The sequence below is a fragment of the Castor canadensis genome, chromosome 8, assembly GCF_047511655.1.
Source record: "Castor canadensis chromosome 8, mCasCan1.hap1v2, whole genome shotgun sequence".
Taxonomy (NCBI): Eukaryota; Metazoa; Chordata; class Mammalia; order Rodentia; family Castoridae; genus Castor; species Castor canadensis.
Window position 1 is genome coordinate 59,791,895 of NC_133393.1, and position 19,459 is coordinate 59,811,353.

General features: G+C 39.6%; 2 protein-coding genes across 2 annotated transcripts in view; one reads left to right on the top strand and one right to left on the bottom strand.

Annotated features, from left to right (window-relative positions):
• The first annotated feature begins 3,176 nt into the window (after positions 1 to 3,176).
• Mansc4 (MANSC domain containing 4) lies at positions 3,177 to 10,872 on the top strand. The gene is made up of 3 exons (XM_020151666.2): positions 3,177 to 3,977; positions 6,419 to 6,553; positions 9,537 to 10,872. Exons 1-3 carry the CDS (start codon positions 3,749 to 3,751, stop codon positions 10,229 to 10,231), a joined length of 1,059 nt encoding a protein of 352 aa, XP_020007255.2. The 5' UTR covers positions 3,177 to 3,748; the 3' UTR covers positions 10,232 to 10,872.
• A 1,696-nt stretch (positions 10,873 to 12,568) lies between these two features.
• Positions 12,569 to 19,459, bottom strand: part of LOC109679861 (small ribosomal subunit protein mS35) — a 49,908-nt gene continuing 43,017 nt past the window's right edge. The window contains 3 exon segments of the mRNA XM_074083039.1: positions 12,569 to 14,899; positions 14,902 to 15,016; positions 15,018 to 15,128. Of these exon segments, the coding sequence (XP_073939140.1) occupies positions 14,859 to 14,899; positions 14,902 to 15,016; positions 15,018 to 15,128 (267 nt within the window). The 3' untranslated portion in view covers positions 12,569 to 14,858.

A 19,459-nucleotide genomic window follows, 5' to 3' on the forward strand; every position in this document is an offset into this window, starting at 1 on the left:
ACTGCAAACTTCTTCAGCCCCTGACATAATAACATCCTTGAAGACTGGGAGCATCCTAAAAGACTGATTCATTTAAATAAATTACACAATGAATTTCCTGTTAAGCTAGAAATACAAAGTCAAAGGAATACAAATTCTTTTATTTACAAAAGACCTAGAATATGATTTCTAGTCTTCATGAAAACATTTCTTTTGTAACAAGATAAATTGATTGTTACCTAAAGAAGACTTGCTTTTGGAACTGTGATTCATGTCAAGCACTTAATAATATCACTGCCTGTTTTATAAAAGACTAAAATAATGATCAAACAGGAAATTTTAAAAAGAATTTGTGGACTTGGACTTAGCAAGTGGAAAAGTCTTAGTATAAGATGTTCATCACAGTATTGGTTTTCATAATAAAAACTGGAAAACAATACATAATAATAATAATGGTGGCTAATATTTATTGAGCATTTATTACATGCCAGGCACTGTTGTGAAATGCTTTATGTGGGTTATAATACTATCTTTAGAATATTTTACAATTGAGGAAGTTCTGGTACAAATTTTGGTATGCATAAAGAATGAAATACCAGAAAGTCAGTATAATTTTTAATCTAGATCTTTCTTTTAAAAGCACTGAAAGATACTTTTTCATAAGAACTTTTTTTGGGGAGGCAGTACTGGGTTTGAACTCAGGGCCTCACACTTGCTAGGAAGGTGCTCTACCACTTGAACCACTCTGCCAGCCCTTTTGTGTGTTGGGTATTTTTGAGACAGCATCTCACAAATTATTTGTCCCGGCTGGCCTTGAACCACAATCCATCTGATCTCAGCTTCCCAAGTAGCTAGGATAACAACAGGCATGAGCAATGGTGCCCAGCGTCACATGGTCAAGCTCTGTCGTCCTCTTCTTTCTTTCATTTTCAAAATACTTAGCCCCAAGAAGTTACTCATTTCCAGACTTAATATTTATGAGTCACCACAAAAAATGTGTTTCAAAATTTTAAGGCATTGTAGATCCATTAATATGCAACTTTGATCTTCACTTAAATATCACTTGACAGTAAAGGGTTAAACAATGTCAGATTATTTCATTATTCCAGCAGGGAACATGAGAACTTCAAGGAATTACACAGAAGAAACTACAATTGATATGACTAAGATACTTGAAGTTCACAAGGTTAGAAAGTAGATTTTCTACCTTATGCTCCAAGGGTGTTGCAGGAAGTTGCTAGCTGAGACACAGGACACTGAGGCAGTTTAGCAGGATGCAACATTTTATTGTGCCAACACAGACCCAGCAGACTTGTGTCCGAAGGCTGAGCCTCAAGAACAAGGGGGCCTCACCTTATGTGCCTTGCAAGCAGGTTACAGAGGCAATAAAATTAAAAAACTAGGTTTAACTCATGTATGGTTACATGCAGTTCTATAGGCTGCTTCACCCTACTGCTAAGTGCCCTTCTACCCCTAGTGCTATGTGACCTTCTTCACATTTGGATTCTTTAGGTTTTATCTCTCTGCTGTGCCATCCCTTCCCCCCTGCTACTTTATCAGAACACAGGCCTGTCTGTTTTCTTCTGATCCTCCTCCCTGCTACAAGGGCATTTCCTAATAGAAATAGCTATGGACTCTCATGAAAAATGGGGAGCAATTTTTTGTTATTCATCTGCCCCTTGCTTGCCATTAGAAAATCTCTTACTTTTCCCCTCAAAAGAGATGGAATAATCAGACTGTTTTCAGGCAAGCAACTGAAACGTTCTTTAAGAAATGGATTAGGGGATGTGAGGGCGATCTGGCTGTGACATCTGTTACCCCATTGATTGCCAGGGTTGATTCGGCTGATCTGGCTGGCTAGGCAGGTGTCCCCTTCCTCCCTCACCGCTCCATGTGCGCCCGTCCTGAAGCTGCGTGCTGAGTGGAAGAGGACGACCATTCTGATAGAGGAGGACCATTCTTTGGTCAAGGATATAGGAGTAGTGGTGCTCCCCTGCTAGAACCTCCAAACAAGCTCTCCAGAAATGCATTAGGGTAGGGGGGAGAGGGGTGGGCAGGGGGTAGTGGTGAGAGGTGGCCCAAACAATGTATTCATATATGAATAAATATAAAAACAATTTATAAAATGCATTAGAATGAAGTAATTAGCATTTTTAGTATATTTCATGTTGCTTATGCAAGGATAGGAGTTAGTGCTTGATATAATATTTGCTTAGGAGAAAGTGAAATTGTTTTTAAAGTTATTCAGTCTTAAGTATTTTCCTCCTCATTATCAATTATGTATGTTTCTAAAAATTAAAAGATGTCACCAGTAGGATGATGACTATTAGGAAATTCAGAGAATGTTTACATTTTGGGATCAAGTACATAAATGAGACATTGTGTAAAAAGGTATGGAAGAAACAGCTTCAAGATGTGGAGATATTTCATGGTTTTAAAGGTACAGTTCAGTACTTCATGGTGAAAGTCCATGATCGCTAATGCATCTATAAAAATGGATAAAAAAGCAGCAGTTTTATGGCTGGATCTAATTTGTCATCTTGGACATTGTGAGATGAGGAACACATAGCCATCACAAGATCAAGAGGCCATTTTTACTGCCTTTTCAATTGTTTTGGCTTTGTAATTGTAGTGATTCTATTAATATTTGGAAATTTAAAATGATTTCTCCATGATCACATTTCAGAGCAACTATTTCTGTTTCAGAGATACAATGGCTTTCTGTAGGTCCTTCATAAAGAAGTCATTTTTATCACTTGCAAACATAAACTGCAGAAGACAAGCATCCCTTTCTTTTCTTTCTCTTTCTTCTTTCTTTTTTTTTCTCTCTTTCTTTCTACTCTCTCTTTCTCTTTTCTTTCTTTCGTGGTGGTACTGGGGTTTATGTACTTGCTAGGCAACTTGAATCACACCTCCGGCCTGGGCATTCCTTTCTTGAACCTCTTCACAATTTTCACTATAAATTACACTTACTCTTGGTCCAGCAGTATACATTTTAATGGTTATTATACTCCATTTACATTATGAGCATATTTTTATGGCTGAATTTTTAATTCTCTTTTAAAAAAAAAGCTTGAGACTGACCCCAAGAACTTTTATAGTCCCTGCAAAATTAAAATTTTAAATTTTATTTTATATTAATTTTTAATTTACCGTCAAGATTTTTTTCAAATAAAAACAAAAATTTAACTAGTTTCAGACTAGTTTTCTAGTGAACATGAACAGTGGAACTTAAATTCAAATAAAGAACTGATTTCTTTTTTAATCTTCAGTCAGTTCCTTTAAAGCTATACAGAGTACCTTACAAAACAATGTTTGGTTTCTGGTGAAATAGATCCTTCCTTTATCTGATGTCAAGTGACTAAATTATTGTTTTCCTCAGAAAGACTCCTGACTAGGATTTCCATTTGTCTGTATATTTACTTAGTAAAAGGTGTCTGTGACTCTTCACTTTCAGAGGAAGAAGAAAAGTAGAGGAGAGAGTCTACATCCTTAAGAGTCTAAGGGACAGGATATTGGAAGCACCTGGCCAGGGTTCACAGAGCAATGCCAGTGTTTACCTGGGACTCTTCTAGGAAGAAACAAAAGAAAAATCAGTATGCAAAGAATGGTCTCCTTTTTCCTCAGGCTGACTCTCCAGAAGCCTTCCAAGGAAGCTCACTCTTAGCCCAAAGATCTTGAGACTGTCCTAAACCCAAAACCCTAATGGTGAGCTTCAGCATCAGTCTGGAAGTCACACTGTCTCTGAGTCTGCCTTCATACCAGAGCAATGCAGGTGGCTGTGGTGGCAGCAGACCTGCTGTTGTTCCTGAGCATGGTGTGGCTGTCAGACTCTCTCTGCTCACCCACCATTTTCTACAGAGACTGCTGGATCCGTCGATTCCCAGGTCTGCTCATTGAGCTGCAGGAATCTCAGAAGCTGGGAGCCCAGTTCTTGAAGTATTACTCTGAGAGCACTGGCCAGAAGTGCAGCAGGAGCTGCTGTCTTAGGAAGGACGGCAAGTATTAATGACATACCTTAGCAAAAGTAAGGGGGACGGCCAAGACCGAAGGCCTAGGTAAGGAGGAAAGGGGAGAGGTGAAAAGGACCAGAAAAGATGCACTGGGATGAAGGAGGAAGAGAGAGGGGGAGAGGGAGAGGGAGAGAGATTGAGACTGACTTTAGCATGCTGTATTTACAAATGTAATAATGTCTTAGAATGCCACATGACCTCCAGAAACCAGAATCTTATTTTCTTCAAAGAAGTGTGAAGCGAAAATATTTCCTCCAGGGTTAACTAACAACATTTTTATAACCCCAGGTATGACAGATATGATTTCAAAAATGTTTGCAGTATTTTGTTTTTTTAAAGTACTTCTTGGTGATATTATTATTGTATCATACTAATTATTTGAACTGTGTTTGCTTGGGTTGACAAAACACAGGATGCGTTGGCCAGGAAGACTGTGAATCATGTTTGAAACATAGGGATATGTATATCAAATAGCAAAAAAATTAAATTATATTCTCACATTTCCATAAAAGACTATTTCTCTTTAGTATGGAATCTGGGTGCAAACATTATCTATATAATATGATAAGGCCTTCAATTAGGAAAACAGTTCATTCTTGTGGAATTTCAGGTCACAATTGCCTAAAGATTTCTTCCATTTTCTTTTCACTTTCCTCGTGATTTTAAAGGTTTTTGGAAAGAAACAGCAAAAGCAATAAGTGCTTTAAAGTAATTCCTGGGCAGGTGGAGTGAATCAAGTGGTAGAGTGTCTCTAGTCCAACTATGCATGTACAATTCCTGAATGTGAGATGAACTTGGAGCTACTTGGACAGTTTAACCAGGATCACAATGTGAGAAGCTGCCACAGCCCAGTTCCTCAATAGTTAGTCAGGCACAAAGAAAGCAACTAATTTAATAAAGGGGACTCTTTCTGAAAAGATAATCAATCCAGATTTCCACTTCCTGGATGCTTCTAACTCCCAAAAACCTTCAATGAGGGGAGCTTTTCCCCAGTTTTCCCAGGATTAGAATTTACCTCACTCTCCACACCTGAGTGGCTGTGGCCTCTGGGTTTTCAGGGCTACTGTAATCACCTAGGACAACTGCAGGATCTGACCGTTTCTGTAGCTTCCAAGTTGTGGCTTTCTCTCTTCAGATCTGGAAAGGCAGGAAGGCACATTGCAGTTTTTAGCTGGAGATAAGAACTTTAAAATGCCATACCCCTGCTCTGAGCAGAGGCTCTTGAAATGTATGTAAGGAATATAAAACTTTTTTTTGTTTGTGTTTTGTTTTGTTTGAGACAAGGTCTCAGTATGTAACACAGGCTGGTCTCTAATCACAATCCTCCTGCCTCAGCTCTCAAGTGCTGGGATAACAGGCATGTACCACCTGTCTGGCTAACATGAAATGTCTTTAAGCATTAGCTACTTTATCATAAATTTAAATGTATTAAATTTGAACTTTTTAAAGTTCCTTTCCCTTAAAACTTTACAGCTCAGTCCTCGGGACTGTAATATGCAATCTTTAACATATTAGCAATGCATTGTTAAGCTAACTTTTGTCTGTTTTCTCCTTCTGGAAAAATAAGGAATGCAGAAATCTGAGGGTGTCCCAGAAGTAGTGGTAGAGATGTAGCTCTCACAATGAACATTCCAGAGAAGCCAGACAGGTTCTGCCAGCATAATTCCACAGCAGACTCAGGCACGCTGAGGCCTGGGAGCCACATGCTCGCCTCTCTAACCTTACTTTATTAAAGAAGGTATTCCCAAGGGATGCATCACATGGTTCTGACCACTCTGCAGCAGGACTAAAATCTGTGTTGCATTTTAGGGAAGATAGATTGAAGGTTTGCATACAACAAATCTGACTTCAGGTTTTCCAGACTGTTTTAAACAGCAAATTTGCTTAGAAAGGGAAGACAGCATGAGCAAGCAATATGCCACCACCCACTAGAATGGCACACGCCAGCACCCTCTGCCTCCTTATATAGCATTGATCATGTTTTAGGGGGATGTGGTTTGCACATGGCACTCGCGCACACATGCAGGCAGACACAGTTGGCCTGCTGCTTGGCGCTGCCTTCCAACATCTGGGCTTCTCCTCCCAGTTAGGCTGTCATTCTGCCCTTCCCATCATTCTCTTCCCTTTGGTAACATTCGTCCCTTTTTTTTCCTTTCTCTGGTGCTAACACCTTAGCATTCTGAGAAGCTATTGCACCTAGAAATCTGATGCACAGTAGATGGTTGGTATCCACAGGCACATGGTTCCAAGGAGCCCGTGTGGAAGAAGCCCTTGTATGCTCAGGATAGATAGAGTTCAGGGCTGTTCTGGGGAGGCTGGATTCATTTTCCCCATCACACCACCCACTTCTGCTAAAGCCAACAAATAAGCAAAAACTGGTGGAAATCAAATCTTCTGAAGGTGTGCTTTGTCTGTTTCCTTTTCAGTTTCCTGTAACCTGGCTGTTTTCTTCCATGATCCGATTCATGACAATGTCAACTGCCTCCACATCCACTGCCCCACGTTGGAGAGCTGCATATTAGAGCCTGGAACCGGTGCCATTCTGTACAACATAACAGATGGTAATGATTCTGCATTTTGAGACTTTTGAAGGATGCTGGAAATACTCTAGAAGAGACATATAGTCTAGAAACTGGCTGGTAATGGCCATGGATAGGCTCTACATCACTCTTTTCCAGTGACCTCTGTCTAGAGATGGTTTGTACATCCAGGAAAGAAAACTGAAAGGAAATTCCCCTTAGTTTGGCACATTCAGCAATGACAAGTTCATTCCAGATGATAAATTATGGGCAAATGAACAAGAACTTAAAGTACCATATTTCAGGAACCCACAACAAAAGCTAAGTAGACATTTCTACTGTGTTGGCTGAGGGCGCCATCTGTAATCCCAGTACTAGGGAAGCAGAGGTTGGAGGATCTTGAGTTTGAGGCCGGCCTAGGATATAGAGCAAGACCCAAAGGTAAAGAAGGAAGGGAAGGAGGTAGGGAGGGAGGGAGAGAGGGAGGGAGGAAGGAAAAAAGGAAAGGAAAGGAAGGAAGGAAGGAAGGAAGGAAGGAAGGAAGGAAGGAAGGAAGGAAGGAAGGCAGGCAGGCAGGCTGGCTAATGGTCTATGGACAATGTATACAAGGACTCTACAAAGACGGAAGTCAAGGACCAAGAAACAGACCATGGACATACATCAGCCTCTCACTGGTCTCAAGATAACTAGTGTATTTTATTCTAGAAAAATGCATCTTTAAGAGTCCTTTGCCAATGTACAAAAGAATAGTGTTTGCCATCAAAATACAAAGGAGATAAATTTCTTTATTGATTTGTATTCTTTGACTAATATTCCAGGCTGGGCTCAATAGCTACACCTCTGCCCTCATGTTTCCTATAATCTAGTTGATGTAATGAGTTAAGACAATCCATATAGAATATATAACTAAACACAAAAATGTGTGATGCAGCCTCAGTCCAAAGGCTGTAAGAAAGGGAGACTGAAGGAAGCCAGCTTATTCAGGGGAGGCTTCTTGGAAGAGGCAACAAGGTAAGGAGTTGTGTATCACACCACAGGAAAGTGAAAAGCTGGTCTGGCTACAATAAGGACACGTTTGAAGTCACAATGGAAATATGGCAGAGAGAGAGTGGGGCTGGCCTTCCAGAAGTCTATGGGTAGAGTTTTGGAATGACTTTGCCAGAAGGAGAGAATCAAGCCAGGTGCAGTGTCTTAGACCTTTAATCCCAACCCCATAAAGCTGAGGCAGGAGGATTTTGAGTTTAAGGCTGGCCTGCCTCACAACAATAGCAACAAAGGAATGTGGAATTAGTGAGGCATTTAACAAGACACCGCAATTGAAGTGAGAATTCTGATGACCTTGGTCTAGGAACATTGTATGTGGGACACAGAGTAGAAAATCTAGTCAAGAAAGCATTTGATCTACACAAGGTGATGGTAGTTGTCATGAAAAGGGTAATTACGCGAACACTGGAAAGAAGGATTAATTACTTTGTGTGTGAGATTCTGGGAACTGAACCCAGGGCTTTGAGCATACTAGGCAAGTACTCTACCACTGAGCTGCATCCCCAGCCCTTAGTTACCTTTGAAATGAAGGAAATGAAGAGAGAATGTGGGATAGCCAAGCAGGAAAACAGGGCACCAAGGCTTTTAGGGAAGCAGTGTTTATTAGCATGCTGGCAGTGGCTCAGTGGATTCCCATCCAAAGGCTGAGCCCCGAGAACAAGGGCCCTTGCTTGTATACCCTTGCAAGCAGGTTACAGAAGCGAGAAGCAAAGTTTAACCCATATACGGTTACTTACAGCTTCATTGACTACTTTATCCTCAGTGCTACATGACCTTCTCAGGTTTAGTTTCTTTAAGTTTCAGTTTTCTGCCATGTCTTCCCCTCCTACCCACTACAAGAGAAGGCAAAAATCATTCTTGCCATAGATTCCAGGATGGGTGACGGGGTGATAATGCCACTGGCTGAGACAAGGAGGCAGAATGATTTTGGCTCAGACATATTCAGTAGAGATGACGTGAGCTGTCCAGGCAGAAGCCTCCAGTGAAACACTGAGGGCCATCACTGTAGTGTGAAGACTGAGGACAATCTCCTTGTGTGTGTGGAAGGCTGGGAAGCAGTGAAAAGAAAACACAACAGAAGCACAACAGAAGCCCAAGGACTAAAGAATGTGGAAACGCCACCAGTTAACAGCAAGAAGAGAACCAGCAAAAGAAGTAAAAATGGGAAGCAGGGAGTGGGGGGTAAAATGCCAGGGGGCCTGGGGTCCAGGGAGTCATGGGAGAAGAATTTCAAGAAAAGGATGGTCAGCAGTATCGAAGAACAACAGAAAAGCCAAAGCAATGAGGTACAACTGATTAGGAAACAGAAAGGGCCTCAGAAGCATAATTTTGACAGAAGGGTGAGGAATGAAACAAGAAACTAAGGTAAAACAAAGTCAGAAAGGAAATGTAAATTGGCATGCTTTTAGAGAGAGAGAGAGAGGAGAGAAGAGAAAGTGTGTGTGTGTGTGTGAGAGAGAGAGAGAGAGAGAGAGAGAGAGAGAGAGAGAGAGAGAGAGAAGGGGAAGCTTTTTTCTTCTCCTCTAAAGACAAAGCAGTTTGGGCATGTGTAAAGTCAGAGGAAAAGGAGTTAGATACAAAAACTGAGAAAATAGTAAAATAAAGCAAGACCCTTGGGGATTTCATGACTTTGAATAGTTACCTTTCTCTGGCTCTATTTTATCCTACTGCATTTAAAAATGTTATCTAGTACCTCACATGATTACTGTTTTCCCAGTACACATAACACTCACTATTGCTGTGCCAAAGCCCTGGCACACACAAGCCCAATTTGTTCAAAGCAGAAAGTGTCCTAGGAAGAGAAAATAAGCTGAAATGTAGCTGGTATGTGTCTAAGCTTTTCAGAAGTTTCCAGTGGTAGAGTCTGTATTTAGCTTAGTTCAATAATTCAGAGTGGGAAAATCTGACTCTCCAAACCATGTATTAAGGCTTTCTCTTTGAAATTGAAAATAAAATAAATAATATCTTATTTATCTTTCAGGTAAAGATCCAGATTTGCTGGTTTTTGAGCAATCATCTCCCTCTGATCTAAAGACCCACTCTTCATCTGGTAGGTGGGACAGACTAAGGATCCTAAAAGCTATGAATTTAGACAAACAACAAACCACCATGCTCAACCACATGCTGCCATCAATAGAGCCTCCATCATCAACTACACATCAAGATTTGGTTGCAAACACAAACAATACTGGTTATTCCAAGGAATTAACCACAGATTTGGGGGCAAAATTCATTTCCCTAAATGACCCCATTACCACCAAAGTAAATAAGGAATCACGAAGTACTGACTTCATCAACAATCCAAACAATGAAACTATTTCTACTTTCTTTGTGCCCACAGACACAAAACGTTCTCATGTGCCTATCCCATCCGGACTCAACAGTAGCAAACAATTACTGAACAAAACCAAGGGGTCCAACAGCAGAAATCACACGTCTGAGAATGAAGATGAGACACCTGGTGGGGCATCTGTGACCTCAAAGACCTGGCTGGCTTCTCTGGCCTTGTGTACCGCTGTCATCTTCCTTTGCTGTTGTGTAGTCATCCTGGCATTTGGATGCTGTCAGAAGCAACAGGGACAGTATACACTAGGACAGAGAAAGTCAGGATCGAGACAAAGTAAAAACTGCAATACATTGAGGCAGAACTCTTTAAAAGTTGGAGTGACGTTATAACATTTCAAGGGTTTCATTTTCAGTTTTCTGTAAGCCATGGGGAATTTGATTAAAAACATAATTAATTATCTAGGATGTCCACTCCTACCAACCTCTAAAAAGGCCAATGCTTAGTAAACGTAAGTCTCACTCCAGCAGTTGTCATTTAGCTCCGTGTCAGAGATAGTTCTAAGTGCGTTAACTACCTGCACACTTACAACTCTGCAAGATAGGTGGACTGTTATTAACCATTACCATTGCATAATACTGTTATCACACAATTACTATTGCATTTGACAGATGAGGAAACTGAGGTGAAGAGTGGGTAGGCATCTTGGCTGAAGTCACACAGCTACAGTGAGGCCAGGATTTAACTACAGGAAATCTAGTTCAAAAGACTTAAAAAACCACTGTTATTCCAATAAACATGATATAAAAGATGCCATCGACAAGGTCAAATTATTGTCACGTATCACTTTACTGATTTGAGCCAAAGAGCATTATTAGCTACCTACTAATCCATAAGCAAATGCTTCCTGATTTTTAAGTTCGATTGATTAATCCTTCTCAATCCCAATCCACCGTCCTTATTTTCTAAAGCTGAGATGCCTTTCAGTAACTGTGGTACTGAGCTCCTTGAGTTTTCTGTTGATTCTGTTGAATAAAGCTTGAGAATTTTAGTCTGCATTCTTCTCTTGCATAGTTTACCCCGGTATAAATATTATCTCTAGGCATTTTGCATCCATCCAAATCTTTTGTTGTTGTGGTAGTGCTGGAGATAACGCCCAGGATCTCCTGCATACTAGGTGCATGCCACACCAACCAAACTCCATCTCCAGCCCTGCTCTGTCCACATCTTCTAGCCCTTCATCTCATTCTGAAAGAAAGCCATTAAGCACAAAGGGTAAGGGGAAATCCTATTACAAGATGGACAAATACTGTTTAGTATGGATAAATACTGGATAGCATGAATTCATCAAATGTTAAACTGTCCAGTGTCTTAAAAGATATTTTTCTTTAAATATATTCAGTCTTTAAATGTATTGAAATTGGATGGAAAAGGAACTGGCTATTTCTTTTAGTATAGAAGTATACAAATTCTCCAGCAATGGCTATCAGCCACAAATAACAATATGATTAAAAACTTAATGATTGAGAGGCTGAGATAGGATTCCAGTTTGAGGACAAATAGTTCATGAGATCCTCATCTTCAAAATACCAGAGCGAAATGGACTGGAGGTGTGGTAGAGTGCCTGCTTTGCAAACATGAAACCCTGAGTTCAAAACTTCAGTTCTACCCCCCGCCAAAAAAATTAATCAGTGAACCTTAACTTGCTAGTGATTCATAGTATTAAATATCATAAATCTTTTTAGCACTAAGGTTTGAACTCAGGACTTCATACTTGCTAGGCAGGTGTCCTTACTACTTGAGCCACTCCACCAGTCTTTCTTTGTGATGGGTTTTTCAAGACGGGATCTCATGAACTATTTGCCTGGGGCTGGCCTTTGAACCCTGATCCTCCTGAGTAGCTAGGATTACAGGTGTGAGCCACCAGTGCCTGGCTCATAAATCTTACTGATTTATTTCCTAAAACATTAGAGAAGCAAAACTATTTCACTGGTGGGGGAAATATCAAGATTTAAATTACAAAATTCTATTTGTTTGGTTTTCCTGGCAATGCTGGAGATTGAACCCAGACCCTTGTACATGCTAAGAAAGTACCCTACCACTGAGCTGTACTCCCAGCCCCTTAAAATTATATTTAAACAAAGAATTCAGAAGCTGTCTTTACAGGTTATTTGTACATTCATCCTTTTAAAATACATACATACTTATGTACAAATTGCTTAGAAATTTTCCAAAAAACTAAAGGAAAAAAAATTTTCCTTCTTGAGGTTTTTTAGAATTTTACTCATTCCTTCAAATTCACTTGAGAAAAATATAACTACCCTAGCAAGGAAACAAACATTTCTTCCTCAGCCCCTACTTTTGTCCTTCAGATAAACTCAGTAAACTTGGCTTGAAGAGGCAACCTTCACTAGTCAGGCAAAAAGCACAAATAACTGGGGCTACAAGACCCCATAATAACTGGAATCCAAACATAACCAAATAAAATTTACAATTTTATTAAGAAACAACCAAAGACTTCAAGGCCCAATCAATAACTAAGGCTAATGTTGTTACACCTGCTTAGGAAATAACCACGAAATCTCCCCAACATTGTAACTTACCAGTCCTTTCTAATACATCTGTAACTATCCTTATTTCTGACACCGCATGTAAATTGGGAGTGTTTGCATACCATCTCTAGGTTAGGTAATTCACTAGACGAACTCACAGAACTCAATGACAGCTACTATTTGCACAGTTACAGTTTATTACAAAGAAAAGGTACATCCAAGGGAAAACACAAATAAATTGAAGTCCAGGAAGGTTTCAAATGCTTAGCCTCTGGGGTGCTCTCTGGAGTTGTTATAGGAAACTCAAACAGAGACATGGGACTCTGAGGCAAGTAAGCAACGCTTTATTATGCTGGCACAGAGTCAGCAACTTGTGTCCAAAGGCTGAGCCCCAAGAACAAAGGGGTCTCACCTTATGTACCCTTGCAAGCAGGTTACAGAGGCAATAAAATAAAAAAGAAACAAACAAGGTTTAGCACATATATGGTTATATGCAGTTCTATAGGCTGCTTCACCCTAGTGCTAAGTGCCCCTCTACCACTAGTCCTACGTGACTTTCTTCACATTTGGATTCTTTAGGTTTTATCTCTCTGCTATGCCATTCCTTCTCCCTGCTACTTTACCAGAACACCGGCCTGTTTCTTTTGTGGTCCTCCTCCCTGCTACGAAGTCAGGACACTACTGTCTGGTATCATTATGTGATAACTGCACAGTCTTACTAACCAGAGAAGCTTGTCTGAGTCTGAAAGTCCAAAGTTTTTACTGGGGCTCCATCACACAGGAATGAATGACTCACTGACTGCCTGGGTACTTGATCCCAACTGCCAGGTGGACTGATACCATGTGACCCAAAGCCCCCACTCTGAATCATATAGTTGGTTTTTCTGGCATGGCTGGGTCCACCCTCAAATCTTTTTGCACTAGCTCCCACCCTACACAAAGACCCTCCTATCAGGCATTATATAGATTGCCTCTCAGAGGCTGAGCATAAAGCCCAGACCAGTCTCTGGGCAAGGATGGATTTTTTTACACACTACACCCTCTGCTTTCACCTGCACTGTTAGTACACAACAGACCGCCCTTAACCCAAATGGTCTCCCCTCAGCTTCCAGTGTTTTCAAAATGTTCCCTTCTTCAACCCCATTTTGTATCTATTTTCCTTCACTCCACAATAGTGGAGTATAAATACACTTTTTTTTTAAAAACAGGTTCTTCCTAATTAGCCCAGTCTGGCCACAAACTCAGAATCCTCCTGAGTGCTGGGATTATTCACGTGCACTGCACCTGTACTGCCATACTTCCTAAATGCTCTAAACATGACCAAAAGTTTATCTGTTTGCTTTTTATTTACTATCTGTATCCAATGGAACACAACATACTCCCTTTTCTCTTTTATACTCAAGGTCACATTTTTGTCTTTTATAAACTGTAGACTTTGGCCTTGCTAATACCAAATTAAACTTCATTTTATAGAAATGTTTTAGACAACTGATTTGAGATAGCTTTTTACTTTCATTCTCTAATTCTGTTACGCAAAATATGTCTAATTAGGCAAGTGACCTCTCAAGAATTCCTTTGTTGTGATTGTAAATGAACCACCTGTCAATAACTTGGGAAGTGTTAAGAAATGACTTGCAAATATACTTAAAATGACTGACTTGGGCTAGGAATCTAGCCTCAAGAGCAGAGTTTGCACTGAGTAAGTATGAGGCCATGCGTTCAATCCCTAGCACTGGAAAAAGAAAATGTTTTAACAGCTAAACTCAAACTCAATGGCATGCTTCTTAGGACAGTTTTCACTTTGTCATTTACTCCAATTAAACTGAAGGTCTTCACACTGCACTCTTTCCTGAGCTCTACCTGGGGCATCGAGAGGGGTGAACACCAGGTAGTATCTACTTGTACTTTTCCTCCAGCCTGGGTTTGCAAAATGAGCTCTAAAACATAGAAAGCAGGATGCTAAGCAGAGCTAAATCAACATAAAGTGCCCCTATAAGGGAGGAAGGGAAGGAACAAGTTTTTAGATTAGAAAATATCCCTGAGGACCTGATTCAGCCCAGAACTGGAAACAAGTCAACAAAGCGCTGAAATGCAAGTCAGGGAGCTGGGTTCTGGGCCTGGCTTTCCAAATAATTGAAGTGTTCAAGAACAAGCACTAAATGCCAATCTGGGAGGAAAGAAATATGGCAGTGACAAGCAATCAAATATATATAAAATATGAATTTTAAAGTTATGTAGAAAAAAAAAACACCTTAGAGTCTAAGCAATCAGTAATCTTCTAATTAACTGTTCTGGTGTATAAATGAAAAACTCTAAAATAATCACTGTCACTGTGCATTAGTAAGAAAGATTATTTTAATGACATGAAATGATGGCTTTAAAACATTTTCACTTCTATGTGAAATGAGATATGGCTTACATGCATCATAAAATTATTAAGTCAGAGCAGACTTTTCTACTTCATAATTCATGTCAAATTCAATAGTCTCTTCACTGATTCTTTATATGAGAAAGGTTAATTTTGTTTTCCCCTTCATTTTTGAGACTAACAACACACTTTTGGTAATCTTCAACTTCTTTAGTACCAAGGAGCTCTTCTTTATTTACTTCCAAATTTTTCTCAGCAAGCTTTAATTTGAAAAAGTATTTCCAAGATACTTTTTGCTAAGGAGCTGTTTTTCCACACATACTCTTCCATGTCTGTTTCAGTCTTTCTTTTTCCTCATTCTTCAGTTTTCTAAAAGAAAAAAAAAAAAGAAAAGAAAAAGAGAGAGATCTCAATTCTGGGAAATGTTACCAAAAGACAAAGTATTTTTATTTGTTTCAAGGGAAGAGAATCTTCAAAATGTGGAGTCTCTGATTAACACTTTGTATGCATACTCTGATCCCCTTATCTGCCTTATCTGGCCTGGCTGACAATCTGGGCCAGCCGTAATGGCTCACACTCTATTCTGTGAACACCAATTGTTCAAGCTGTGCTACTTCTCACTACTTCTAGCTATATAATTTACAATTTGTCTACTTTGCAAATTTCACTTATAATATAACTATCCTGTTTTCCAACAAATAGAGAATTTGTAGCATTCTATTCCCTAAACCTTAAACCCATCAACACCTTACATTACTGAGGTTAAAAATGAGTTGAGACTTACTTATCTTTGCAACATGCTTGTAGGAATGACAGGAGAGAATATTTATAATAAAATTTAAAATATCAATATATGTGCACATTTGTATGCAGTGCATGGTTTTTGTCATGACTCCATATCTTCTAGAATTTTATCTTTGTTTACATAATGCAAAAAATTTTCATCAGTACATCTTTTTTCTTTCTTTCTTTTTGTTTGTTTCTTTTGTTCTTCTAGAACTTTTTTTATTACAAAAATTACTACCATGCTATTTCAGGCACACTGGCAGGTTTAACAGTCATATAATTCAGATCTGTGATTTAATGGAGATGTAACATTCTGTGAAAAGCCAAACAACATAACTAATAAGTAATATGTCCTAGTTCACAGATTCTTTCCAAATTAACATAATATTCTGAGCTGTGTACTATTAAAGAATCATCCACTACAAAGGTGGAAAGCTATTACAAGAGGTATATTTGTAGGTGGGCATGGTAGAACAACTTGCCTGTCATCTAGCTACTCAAGGAGATAGAGATAAGAGGGTTGTGAGTTCAAGGCCAGCCTAGGCAAAGTTAGTGAGACTCCCTAGCTTGGAAACAAAATACAAAAGAAAAAGAAAAGAAAGAAATAATATACTACCTCTGAAAAATTCCACTGAAAAGGCCCCAGCTTGAGCAGAGAAAGCTCCAAGGCTCCTCAGAGCTAAGTGTGTGAGTGTCAAGCAGGTAAACAGTTTCCACCCATGTAACCCTCTTACCCCTACCCCTCCACAACAGCCCACTGGAAAACAAAGGAGAATGTAATCCGATGGTAGAGCATTTGTCTAACATATGCAACCACTGAGGTTCAAGGAAGAGGCTCCCTCACCACACAGAGACCAGTAAGAAGAAATCTTCCCCTGAATCCTTCAAAAGAAACCAGTACGGTTGGGAGTGTGGCTCAAGTGGTAGAGTGTCTGTCTAATATCTGTGAGACCCTGAGTTCAAATCCCAGTACCACCAAAAAAAGAGAGAGTGAGAGAGAGAGACAGAGCAGAGGAGAGGAGGGGAAGAGGAAACCAATAAGATACAGAGTGTCTTCTCTGACCCCCAAAATGTGGGGTATTCTGCTCTCACAATTGTTGCACGTTTGCCCTACTGTCCTAAAAACTGAACTGATAGATGCAGGCAGTGTCCCAGCACATGTTCTAGAAATAATTTATCCAGATGACAATCAACCCTCTGCCCCCCTTTTACCTGACAGGGAAGCTTTTAGTTTGGCACGGGGAGATGCAGACATGTGAAACTGCTTCTTATTGTACTCCTCTCTACACCCGTCGCAAATAATTTCTAACAGTCAAACTGAATTTGTTTTGTTTTGTACATTAATTTCTTCATAATTCCAACTTACAAGTGAAATATGCTTAATTTAAGAAGCCAATGAATTCATTTCATAAAGCATTAAGTAAAAAGTCACTCCATCTCATTCCTGACTGCTAGAAGACAACAAATTAAGTGACCTAGTTGTTTAAAAAATTTTACATTTCATCCAAGTGTCGTCTGGACTTTCTACAATGCTTTAAAGTAGATATTTACAGGAAGTAAGTAGCCAAAGTAAACCCACTAATAATTTCTATTCCATTTATCCTGCCCTTCCACCTAACATATATACATTTCTGCCAAGGTGGTACAGGTGTGCCATAATGATCCCCTCAGTTCTGGATTCTCCAGAAGCAGGGAGAATCACATTCTTTGCTAATTTATTGCAGTAAGAGATTTTCCAAGTGCACATGGCATGAAAAGGTAAGGAAACCCTGTACTACAGGAAAATGTACGTTTACAGGAAGAAATCACTACTGCTTCAAAACAGCAACATTCTGTAAAAGGCATGGCTTCTCACTATCCTCTTACCACCACAATACAGCGCTGAACTACAGCTGCAAGCTGAACACAATTCACATTTTCTACATACACGAGCTTTAGCGTCCAAGCTGTGTACAGCTGAATATAAAATGCAAGAGAATGATCCAACAATCTCAGCTAACCGAATGCTTCCTGTCAAATACCTCAAATACCTACATGCATTAATTACTGCATACACTGTAATTCTCACTAAGATAAGAAAACAATGCGGTATACCAGTTAAATAGAGGGCCACGATCTCTTACAGGGTTTCAGATTTCACAATTTCCTGTATTTTAGGAAATTTAAATTTCCTAAATTTTTCTTGTATTTTAGGAAATTAAAATACATGGCAGTGCATATGCCATATATTTTGTAACTCCTCCAGAAAGGGTCTACAGCAGCACCTCCTAATCTAACTCATTACTATTTTTACAGCAAGATATCAACTGTTCACATTAAACGGGATAAACAGAAAACACAAATATCCAGGGATGGTGGCTACACTGTAGTCCCAGCCACTTGGGTGGTTGAGGCAGGAAGATTACAGGAGCCCAGGTATCTGAGACCAGTCTGGGTGACACAGTGAGAGCCCATCTCAAAATAAATTATAAATAAAATAGCTCCTCAGCCATTCAGGACCCATTCTTCCTACCCTACCAAGTAAGTTATGAAAAGACTATCAATTTCCAAGGTATTCTGGATTTCAGAATACAAATATAGAGCTGTATATCAGAAATTTGCTCAATGTCACAGAGGAGGGAGGTGGGATAACAAAACACACACACACACACACACACACACACACACACACACACAGGCTCGTGTTTCTCAGGCCTGAATTCAAATCCTAGCTTTACCTGTGATAAGTAAGTCCCTTGAGCTTGCATCTCTATCAGCTCAGACTTCACGGGGCTATTCCAAGCATTAAGAGAGTAAAGGATGGCTATATACGACAGCACGTGGCTCACAGTAAACACTAACTAAATATTTGTTATTGATAACATAACTGCAAATAAGAGTGGACTCAAACACACATCTGCCTACCTCCAAAACCTATGCACTATGCCAAGGGTTTGGGAGGAGTATTTATGGGGGAGTTTCTATGAAACATTTTGGAGAATGTCTTCAAAGTGAACATGACATGTGCCTACCACTGCCACTATCAAGCAGTAAGGTGAAACTCTAAAGGTAAATACACCTAGCTCTCAGGAGGCAAAAGCAGGAAGATCATGAGTTTGAGGCCAGCTTAGGCATCAAACAACAACAAAATAAGGTAATACGAATTTATACATACTTGCCCCAAATGTTTTATCATTTTATTCCCACTCACAAAATGACTGGTATCTTTAAACCTGATAGAATATACACAAATAAGAGGTTTTAATTCTTTGTCACTTATCTAAAGGTGACATTTTTCTTCCTTTTTTTTTTCTGCTGCAGTGGAGATTGGAACTCAGGGACTCATGGATGTGAGGTAAGAACTCTACCACTTGAAAATGGAAAAATGAGGCCTTTCAAAACTATTCCAGGAAAACGGGGGAAAGAAGGGATAAAGGAGAAGGATGGAGTGAGTGAATTCAACTACGATATAGTGTAAGAACTTTGGTAAATGTCACAATGTACCCCAGTATAACAGTAATAAAAATAAATAATAAAACTGTCCAAGGTGGTATTTTCATAATGCTGTTACTTCCTATCTTCCTGATAAATGAACCTCAGATGAAGATGATGTTATTTTTGCAGTGCTCTGGACTGAACCCAGAGCCTTGCACATGCTAGGCCAGCACTTTACCACTGACCAATACCCACAGCCAGAATTCATTTTCTTACATACCTCTTTTTAAAATAACTACGTTATCTTCAGTTTTCATGCAGTTGCCTTTGGGTGTAAGCTTTTTTGGTCTAAACAACTCAGATTACAATACCCAGACCTGTGGAGATACCATCTCTAAACAGAAGGGATGGATAAATGGATAGATGGATAGATAGACAGACAGATCCTCATCCATTCAGGTCACATTTTATGACCAATAAGACCAAAAGTAAGCCTCTCT